Below are 10,893 nucleotides of genomic sequence, written 5' to 3'. Positions count from 1 at the left end.
GGGAGGGGCGGGGCGCGCGCGGGGGAGGCCGCGGAGATGGTCCAGTCCATCCCTGGGCTCCCAACCCCACCCCCCGGCAGTTCAAGTTTCTGCGCCCTGGACGCGGCCGCGGCCAATCCTCGGGCTGCAGGGCGCTTTTAAAATGCAGGTAGGGCTGCGGGGAGGGGGCGGTGGAAAAGGTAGGGCAGGGCCGCCCTTAAAGGGGACGCGCGGCCGCGGAGGGTGCCCAGCGCCCTCCCCGCCCGCGCCCCGGCCCTCCTGCCTGAGCCCCATCCACAAATGCGCCTGGCCGGGTCGGCACGTCCCCCTCTCTGCCCGGAGACACCGGAGTTCAGCGTAGGCTGAGATCCGACAAACAATGGGACTCCGACATAGGGGGCGTCCTCCTCGGCGACAGGGCTGCTCTTTGTCCCCTGCCTTGTCCCCGGGCTCCTCCGCCGCCACCTCCTCCCGGTTCCCGCTGCAGCGCGCGGCGGGGCTGTTACTGCGGCGTCCGCGTACCCGGGGCGCCCGGACCTGCCACCCGAGTCCCAGAGCTCCGGCTGGCCCTGTCCCGGTGGGGGAGGCCCCCGAACGTGCCCCCGCCCCGGGCGCTCGCAGCCCGGCTCCCTCGCCCGCCCAGCCGCTCGTGCCCAAGACTCGGGGGCCATCTGAGGTTCGCGCGCCCAGTGGGGTCTTAACGCCGGGGCCTCAGAACCCCCTCTCTGCCGCAGCCTCGCGGGGACCCGGGCCCTGCCACAGCCTGCGCTGTGGCGCTCACTGATGCGCGTCTGCAGCAAGCCAGACCGAGAGGGGTCGTCCCTTCGCGGATCCCGGAACGAGATCCAAGCCGCGCACGCTTGTGAGCGGTCCCAGGAGTGGAGCGTGCGCCCACGCGGCCTCCCACGTCCGCGCTCACAGTAGCTGCACCATTCAACCACTGTGCACCCGGCGGGGAAGGTCGCTCGGTGAACGAGGCACTCAAACCCCTGCCCTGTGCGGGCCTGGCGTTCTCGGGGAAGGAGGGAGGCAAGGTAATAAAGGAGAAAGCTGTGAGACGTTCCAAGCGCTGCGGGAGAACTCAGACGAGGCGTCGCCACAAAGAGCAATGGGCATTCACTTTAGATCCAGCGGTCAAGGAGGAAGGTCTGAGCGGCAAGATGGACAAAGATAAGAGGGACGGGTATTCTGAAGGGTGCTCAATGAAGGTCAGTGTGACTGCAGAGTGGGCCGGGGAGACCACGAGTCAGAGGACAGGAGTTCAGAGGACGAGTTCAGATCAGATGCGATTGGGGAGATCACTGAGGGTTTAAGCAGGGGAGGAACAAGCCGGATTTAGCCCTTGAAAGACTCACACTGGCTGGACTTAAATGCAGAAGGGATTGGAGAGGCCCCAGGGGGTCCAGATTCTGGGCCCCATCCCCCCACCCCACCCCCACCTCTCTGCAGTCGTTGGCGGGCAGAGGGTGGCAGGACAAGGCTGAGCAGCCAGGGTCAGGCTCCAGCGGTCCTGAGCGTCACCAGACCCAAGTGAGCCAGCTCCTTGTGTGTGGGGCCATCCTCTCAGCAGGGACTCTGTCCTGCAGGCCCAGCCAGGCCGGCACAGTTTGGATTTGGACAAGGAAGGGTGGTTTCATCTTGGCCCAGGGAGGCTGCAGGTCTGTCTTGACACCATGAAGCCAGAGGACACTGCTCCCTGCAGGCTCCTGCAGAATCAATCAGTCCAGAGCACAGACAGCTCCCCTGGGGGGCAAGGGTTAAGCATTTGACACCAGCTCACCAGGGAAGTTACTGAGCGGTTAACACTGCACTTTGGGGGACGCCCACACACACACACACACACACACACACACACACTTGTGCTGGCCCAGCTGGTAGCCTGTGTTCAGTCCCATGACCCTCCAGGGCTAGCTGCGCCAATGGAAGTTCCGAAACTACAATAGGCCTCCGTGCAGATGAGGGTGGTTTGCATCTTCTATAGACTAGGCAGCCTAAGACCCGGGAGAACTTCCCCAGTGTCCTCCAACAACGCAGAAGCAAGCTGCTTCTAAAGGTGTCCCCGCGTGCTCAATGGAGGGTCCCTGGCAGAGCGGGACAGGGCAGCAGGAGGTGTGGGCACCCAGACCAAAGGGGTTCAGAAGCCAAAGGAACCCCACATGCCCCAGGTCCAGATCCTGTGCCCTTGAGGACACTGACGGTCTGACAGACACTGCACTAGAGCTGGGAGCTCTGAAATGTCACTCATCTACATTTTGGTCCCTTGGTGGTGATGAGCTCTGCTCTTCCAAGCCCAGGATTCTCTACCCTACATGCCCAGTAGCTGTGGGTCTTTTCTAAAGTAAGATATGCACCCCCCCCCTATTTATTTTTCTAGAATCTTTTCCAGGTATGTGTCTCTATTTAAAGCCACAAGGTGCTTTAAAGCCAGCCAGGACTGAGAACCACTATGCTAACACATGGTAGGCAAAATATTTCAAAATGTAGGGTAGGTGGGGGATAAAATAAGGGCATGCTGCTGGTAAGTGGATTGTGCCCCCCAAACACACACACACACCAGGAGGCCTGGCGCCCTGAGCAGGCACCATTGCTTCCTGCAGATGCAGGCAACCCTTCAACACATCCCACCACTGGGTCTGACCCCCTCACTTTGAAGTTGAGGAAACGGAGCCCGGGAACGGAAATGACTTGCCCAAGATGCGTTTCAATCATTGTTTACCTACTGTCAGTGATTGGCTCTGAGAGGGACAGCAACTCTGAGCCTCTCGGTGCCATCTCAGTCCTTGGCTTGAAGCTTAGTAGAGGAGCCAGACACATGGAGTAACTGCAGCCCACGTGCACCCAATGACATGTGCGTTGTAGCACACTGTGGTAAGAACAACCAGAGGATAGCAGGTCCAAGGCTGACGGCAGGGGCACGGCCAGCCCACGCTCCTGAACCCATGCTTGCGGTGCTTGGGGTCCATGCGCCACGGAGAGACCGCCGTCAGTGTGAATGTCCCGCTCCCCGCTCCACTCCATTGTCAGGGTTTATCACATGCCCACCTGTGAGCCTGAGCTTGAACCCTGTGGGACCCCTGGTTGACTTACGGTGGGTTCCTGCTGACTTGATTGGCTGTCGCCACCATGAAGCTTGAATCCCCAGGCTGTGTCCAGCGGCTTGTCCTGCTGCTGAGCACGGTGGTAGTAGCTGGCCAGCTCTGGGCACCGGTGTGGGGGTGGGCTCTAGGGGGTCTTCCCTGTGCTCCCATCCAGAGGGACCAGACGTTCAAAATGCTGCCATGCACAGCTGAAAGGCAGCAAGAACTCAGGACAATATGGATAGAGTACTTTCTAGGAGCCTGTAACCAGAAGGTCGGCGGTTTGAACCCATCAGCTGCTCTGCAAAATGATGAGGTGGTCTGCTTCTGTGAAGATTTACAGCCTTGGAAACCCAATGGAGGTTGCTTGGGAGCTCTGGTAGCACAGTGGCTAAGGCATTTGACTGCTAACCAGAAGGCTGGCGGTTCAAACCTACCAGCCACTCCTTGAAAGGAAGATGGGGCAATCTACTTCCGTAGTGATACTGCCCAAGGAGGGGTCACTATGAGTCAGGTCTGACTCAATGGCACATGATAACAACAACATGAGAAATGACTCAATGGCAAAGGTTTTAGTGCTGTGCTAGAACTCTGAGTGGATTATCTCAGTGAGTCCCCACCCAGCCCTGGGAGAGAGGCACCCTCTATGCACTGCAATGGATTGCTTCTACATGGCCCTTTCTGGCCTTGTAACTCCCATTAAATGACTGGATGGGATTATGCAAATGAAGTTCTTGTGGCCCACCAAGGGGATTGGATAGCTTGCTAATGATGCAAATACGATGCATGGCACTCTTGTGCTGGTGGCGTTAGGTGCCACCCAGTCAGTCACAACTCATAGCAACCCCAGGCACAACAGAGCGAAACACTGCCCGGTCCTGGGCCATCCTCACAAACTGCTTGAGCCCTTCCTTGCCCCCGCTGTGTCAATCCTTCTTGTTGTCTTCTCCATTTATTTCAGGTTGTGGGGGTGGGACCATGCAAATAAGGTTATGGAGCCCTAATCGGGGGTCCGTCAGTTTTGTCATCCCTCTAGGCGTCCAATGAGACATCCCAGAGGCACACAGGTTGTTTTGATTCTCTGGCGCTGCCTCGGAGGGAGCACTGGGTAACCTACTTCCGCAGTGATACCATCTTGGAAACCCAAGGACCGGTCACTATGAGTCGAAACCAACTCAACCGCAGTGAGTTTGTTTTTGTTTGTTTTTTAGTGCTGGTATAACAGACATACCATGAATGTATGGCTTTAACACACAGGTTTATTCTCTTACAGTTTAGGAGGCTAGAAGTCCAAATTCAAAGTGCCAGTTCTAGGAGCTGTGTAAAGGCCCCTTGACCTTGGGCTTCGGCTCTGCCTCTTGCTTCTGGCCCACTGAAACTGGAGGCTTCTCTTCACTCAGACAGCTGCTGGCTGCTGAGGCTGACAAACCCAAGGTCAACAAGTAAAATGGCACAGTCCCAAGACTATCAAGCAACACAGCAGGCCACTAGTTTCAAGTGCAGAAACCGTCTCAAGATCAGCAGACAACATGGCAGGCCGTTGAGATGAAGACTCAGCTACATGCAGGCTCCCAGCATGCCAAAAAACTGCAGAGACCTTTCTCAAAGCGTCTCCTTACGCACAGGAAGCAGGCTACATCCCTAAGGCAGCTACTCAGCTGCTCAAAGCAGATTCCACCATGGAGTTGATGACCAGACTCATCATGGGGAACAACCACCACCAGTTGCCCAGCCACTCAATGCCAGACCCAGCCAAGTTGCCACGCAGCCTTAACTACCACACAGGAGGCCCACGACCACCACAAAGAGAGCAGAACGTGTCCTCTGGATGTGGAGTCCCTGTGCTGAGAACTTCCAACCTAAAAGACAGGAAGAGATGGCACCAGAGATGGCGAGACATGGCAGCAGAGAAATGGTGGCAGCAGAGCCGGGAAACTGGTGAGAGACAGGGAAGTGGGCTGCTCAACACTCAGAGCCAGGCGGCTACAGCGGGTGTGCTGACGCGCAGCCCACAGAGCAGGAGAGCTGCGCACCCTCCAGCAGAGACTGGCAGACGGGGTGTCCCTGGTGCCTCTCGGGGGAGCTGAGGAGCTTTGTAGTACTTTCCCTAACCGAGGTGCTGAGGGGCCTAAGGGCGGAGAGGGCTGCTAGAGGGCACGCTGAGAAGAGGCCTCCTGATCAAGGAACTGTATCCTGAGCTGTTTCTGATCCTGAATTGTAGCCTGTTACTCCCCTAATAAATCCATAGCTGTGAGTAGCCATTGCAACAGATTTTCACACCCAGCAGAGGGGTGGAGAGTGCCATGGGTGAACAGAACAAGGGGACACTGCATGCTTTAAAATCAGGAAGGGCGTGTGTCGGGGTTGTAACCTTTCACCACACTTAGTCAATCTTTATGCTGAGCAAATAATCTGAAAAACTGGATCATACGAGGAAGAACTTGGTGTCAGACTGGAGGAAGCTAACAACCTGTGAGATGCAGATGACACAACCTTACCTGCTGAAAGTGAAGATGACTTGAAGCACTTCCTGATGAAGATGAAAGCCTACAGTCTGCAGCATGGATTATATCTCAACATAAAGAAAACAAAAATCCTTACAACTGCACCAACGTGCAGCATCACAATAAATGGAGAAAAGATTGAAGCTGTCAAGGATTTCGTATTACTTGGTTCCACAATCAATGCCCATGGAAGCAACAGTCAAGAAATCAGACCACATACTGCACTGGGAAAATCTGCTGCAAAAATCTTTAAAGTGCTGAAGAGCAAAGATGTCTCTTTGAAGACTAAGGTGCGCCTAACCCGAGCCATGGTGTTTTCAGTCACCTCATATGCAAGTGAAAGCTGGACAATGAATAAGGCAGACGAAAGAAGAGTTGATGCTTTTGAGTTGTGGTGCTGGTGGAGAATGCTGAAAGTACCATGGACTGCTAAAAGAACCAACAAATCCGTCCTGGTGGAAGTGCAGCTGGAATGCTCGTTGGAAGCGAGCATGGCCAGACTTCGTGTCACCTACTTTGGTCATGTTGTCAGAAGGGACCGTTCCCTGGAGAACTCTGTCATGCTTGGTAGGGTGGAGGGTCGATGAGAAAGGGGAAGGCCCTCAACGAGATGGACTGACACAGTGGCTGCAACGATGAGCTCACATGTAGCAAAGATCGTGACACCGGGACAGGACTGGCCAGTGTTTCGCTCCGTTGTTACACAGGGTTGGTATGAGTCAGAGCCAAGTCGACAGCACCTAACAACAACCGCCACCATCCCCAGCCCAGGGCCCCTGTCCAGTACTTGGCAGAGCTCTTACGAAGCACTGAGGGGTAGTGACCACCTCCTCTCCATAGTGCAGGAGAAGCAGGCAGGAGCCAAATGACATGCCCGGAGACACCCAGGTTAGTCGAAAAGAAAGAGAGGAATCGGGCTAGCAGGTTTACTTGTGATGTCTTTGAAATGTTTATATCACTTCTCATACAGGCACAAAAGCAATGCAAGATAACTGTCTGTTACTCTCCAGATACATACAGGGTGCCCTCCAGGTGACAGTTCTAGGGCCTAGACACGAGGTCTTTGAGCTCAGCTGCACAGCTCTGGGACCATGCGGCTGCACCCATGATGGGCCCCACTTGAGTGAGCAGTTGGGTGCTGCCTGCTGCCTCCCTCTTCTCTTGGAAAGGCATTCAGTACCTGCCCCCCCCACCCCATGTCTGATACTTCTGGATCACACCTGCCCACCCCAGCTGGGGCCCCGGGGAGTGCCCCCCCAGCGCTGCCACCCCAGCCGCCCTGCCCCACCCACTGCCGAGATGTGAGACGCTGCCTAAATATTTCATGCGAGGAGTGTGGAATGAAAGTTGCAAAGGCCTTAATTGTTAATGTGATCCTGCCGGTGGCAGGCCCAGACCCTCCAGCTTCCCACAGCAGCCCCTCCCTGGTGACCCAGGCCTGGCAGTGCCTGCTGTGGGGGAGGGGGCTGGGCAGACACGCAGTTGTCCCCCAATCCCTAGCCAGCTGGCAGGGGAGATAGTTGTGATCCAAGCGACGGTACCAGGCCATCAGTCCACTGCTTGGTTCGCTGTTCCCTAGGTCGCATCATGCTCTGAGCCTGGCATGAGGTGGGCACTCAGTCAGCGTTTGTGACCGGCTGAGTGAGCGGAGGAAGCTGGGGGTTATGGATTGAACTGTGTCCCCAGAAGGTGCAATGAAGTCCTAATCCCTGTTCCTGCCACTGTGACCTCATTTGGAATTAGGATTTTATTTGTACTGTGTAATGAGGCCTGAACCTAATCTCTTTCCAGTATAAAGTGGAAAACAGACACCAAAGAAAACAAAGAGCAGCAGCCACTGAGTCGACTCTGACTCGTAGCGACGCCAGTAGAGCTGTGCTCCCCAGAGTTCTCATGGTTGTGAGCTTTCAGAAGCAGATCCCAAGTCCTTTCTTCTGCTGGGCCTCAGCGTGGGTTTGAACCTCCAGACTTTAGGCTTGTTGTTGTTGTCAGCAGCCGTCAAGCTGGCTCCGACTCACAGCGACCCCGTGGACAACAGAATGAAACGCTGCCCGGTTGTGCGCCAGCCTCCCAGTCCCTGCTATACTTGAGCCTATCGTTGCAGCCACTGTGTCAGTCCATCTGGTTGAGGATTTTTGCTGACCCTCTGCTTTACAAAGCACCCCATCCTTCTCCAGACAATGGCCCATCTGACAGCGGGACCAAAGTAGGTGAGGTGAAATCTGGCCATCCTGGCTTCCAGGGAGCGTTCCAGCTGCTGCACTTCTCTCAAGACAGATGTGTTCATTCTTCTGGCAGCCCATGGTGTTTCCAGTATTCTTTGCCAACACCACAATTCAAGGCATCAACTCTTCTCCGATCGTCCTTATTCATTGTCCAGCTCTCACATGTGTCTGAGGCAATGGAGACTACCATGTGCCACCAGTTGTCTGTCACTTTGTCGTACTGTGGTGGCTTGTGTGTTGCTGTGAGGCCAGAGGCAATGCCACTGGTGTTTCAGATACCAGCAGGGCCACCCCTGGCAGACGGCTTTCAGCGGAGCTTCCAGACTAAGACAGGCTGGGAAGAAGGACGGGGCCATCCACTTCTGGAAAATTGGCCAGTGAAAACCTTAAGAACAGCAGTGAAACACTGTCTGATATATTACTGGACAACTTTACAGATAGCCCTGAAACATTGTCTGATACAGTGCCGGAGATGAGCCCCTCAGGTTGGAAGGCATTCAAAATATGACTGGGGAAAAGCTGCCTCCTCAGAGTAGAGCCGACCTTAATGACAAGGATGGGGAAATCTTTCAGACCTTCATTTGTTGCTGATAGGGGATGACTCAAAATGGGAAGAAACAACTGTAACATTCATTAATAATCAGAACATGGAATATATGGCGTTTGAATCTCAGAAAACTGGAAGTAAAATATGATCCTGGATAGAGAGGGAGAACAATGTGGAACAAAACTCAAAAGCATTTGGAGAAAAAAAAAAGGGGGGGGGACCAGGTTTGCTGGTCCGATAGAGCCTGGTGGAACCACTGAGACTATAGTCCCTAGCTGCCCTTCAGGTCTGGAATTGAACCCATACCTATGGCTTCCAGCCAAACAAAAGACAGGCATATGAGCTGAACATTTACCTGAGGTAGATACACCCCTTGGAGAGAACAATCATGGGAGAAAGAAGGGCTGTGTATGCACAGGGAGACAGCTCAGGGGGCAGGGGTGCACGGAGGGATGGACACAGGGAAGAGGTAACCATCGGGAGGAAATGGGAGGGGAGCTGTTGCATTGGGGTAAATTGTAGTCAATGTCATGAGACAAAGTGTATGTGAACTGCTATGTGGAAAGTGAATTTGCTCTGTAAATATTCACCCAAATCACAATTTAAAAAAAGAAAGAAAGAAAGAAAATGAAATGGAACACATAAAGATCGATATCCTAGGTACTAGTGAGTTGAAATGGACGGATATTGGCCATTTTGAATCAGACAACCATATGATCTACTATGCTGGGAATGACAAATTGAGGAATGGCATAGCATTCATAGTCAAAAAGAATGTTTCAAGATCTACCCTGAAGTACAATGCTGTCAGTGATAGGATAATATCCATATGCCTACGAGGAAGGCCAGTTACTAATGACTATCATTCAGAGTTACAGATGCTCGGGGCCCCTGCATGTAGTGCCTAAGGCATTTGACTGCTAACCAGAAGGCTGGTTACCAAACACTCCTCGGAAGGAAGGTTGGGTAATCTACTTCCACAGAGATACAGCCTCAGAAACCCAAAGAGGGGTTGCTATGAGTCAGATCCGACTCTTCGGCAGAGAGTTTGGTTTTTGGTTTTAAGCCCCTCCCCAGACGGTTCAATTGGAAGAGCTAGAGAGGGTGACTCCTGTGTGTAGCCAGGGCTGAGGACCCCTGGGTTACAGGGGTCCCCTGTTCACTGGCTTCAGGCTGAGCTAGAAGGAGCCAGATGGGCCCTCAGTCCACACTAAGGATGGCCTTGCTCATGGGTCCAGAAATAAGGGGCTCGGTGTCCCCACCCTGGCAGCCCTCCCCCCTGTGCCTTCCTTTTGTGCAGCCCCGAGGAGCATCACAGCTCCCTCCTTTCGTGGTTCCTGAGGGCTCCTTGCCAGCCGCTCAGATCTAGCAGGTCAGTGTGCAGATAAAGACCAGGTGTGAGAGGCTGCCTGGGACAGTCCCCAAGCAAAGTCTCTGCACAAGTGGCTTCTGCATGGAGTCCTGAGAGGCAGACAGGGCAGGGATGGTCAGGTACACTTCAAACATGGGGAAACTGAGACACAGAATCACAGGAGGTAGAGGCAGGACCAGAACCCAGACCTTGACCTGTGCAGCCCAGAGCACCAGCCAAGTCACAGAGCAGGTGGCCCTGAAGAGGCGGAAGCCAGAGATGCTGCCGCCTTTCTGAAGGCAGGGGGGATGGAGGCCAGGATTCTGAGACGGCGGATCGGGGCTCTTAGCTGCTGCTGCTTCCGCCCCGTCCAGGGCCCCGCAGGAGAAGACGGAGAGGAGGCGAGCCTCCGGGGGGGGTCCAGGGAGGCATGTGATGTTGGAAGTGTGTAGGGAGAGGAGTTACGAGGCACCTGTACGCAGACTGTGCTAAGTGGTGCTGCCTCAGCCACCAGCCAGACCTCCAGCAGTCTGGCCAGGGTCTCCTGAAGCCAAATGAAAATGACAGTGGCAATTTTAAATATGTCCAGACATTCTTTGACATTCCTCCCTTCAAAAGCCCCACAGAGAAACCAACTGCCATCAAGTCAGTTCAGACTTGTGGCAACCTCGTGCATGTCAGAGTAGGGCGGGTCCATCAGGGTTTAAATGGCTGTGATCCTTTGGAAGGAGATTGCCAGAACTTTCTTCTGAGTTCCTTCAAAAGGTGGACCCTGATCCTCTCCCTTTGAGTGTGGGCTGGACTTGATGACTGATTGTAGTCATTAAAGTGTGGTACAAGTGACAGGTGCAACTTCTGAGACCACGTCATAAAATGCATTCCAGCCTCTGTCTTTCTCCCTCATGGATCAGGCCGTCTGAAGGCAGCCAGCCACCATGTTGTGAGGACACTCCACCACCTCTACGGTGAGGTCTCCATGGTCGCTAACTGAGGCCAGCAGTCACAGGAATGAGCCATCTTGAAGACAGATTCCTCAGCCCCATCAATTCTCCAGATAACGGCAGCCCTGGACAATGACGTCTTGACTGCAACCTCGTGAGGAATCCTGATTCACAAAAACCCAGGGAAGCCACTCCCAAACTTATGACCTTCAGAAACTGGTCTAGTACGTGGTGACAGCCTTACGTTCCTTAAGGAGCCCTAGTGGTGC

General features: G+C 54.4%; 1 protein-coding gene across 1 annotated transcript in view; it reads left to right on the top strand.

Annotated features, from left to right (window-relative positions):
- The window catches only part of HHIPL1 (HHIP like 1), a 117,880-nt gene that overhangs the window by 8,305 nt on the left and 98,682 nt on the right, over positions 1–10,893 (top strand). The window contains exons 2-5 of the mRNA XM_007944562.2: positions 467–655; positions 714–841; positions 940–1,187; positions 1,429–1,509. Coding sequence (XP_007942753.2) covers positions 467–655; positions 714–841; positions 940–1,187; positions 1,429–1,509 — 646 coding nt within the window. The remainder of the gene's footprint in view (positions 1–466; positions 656–713; positions 842–939; positions 1,188–1,428; positions 1,510–10,893) is intronic.

The sequence above is a fragment of the Orycteropus afer genome, unplaced genomic scaffold (assembly GCF_000298275.1).
Source record: "Orycteropus afer afer isolate SDZICR_OR568_19922 unplaced genomic scaffold, OryAfe1.0 scaffold00128, whole genome shotgun sequence".
Classification (NCBI taxonomy): domain Eukaryota; kingdom Metazoa; phylum Chordata; class Mammalia; order Tubulidentata; family Orycteropodidae; genus Orycteropus; species Orycteropus afer.
Note: the sequence above shows the minus strand (reverse complement) of the source record. Positions and strands in the feature narration are given on the sequence as shown.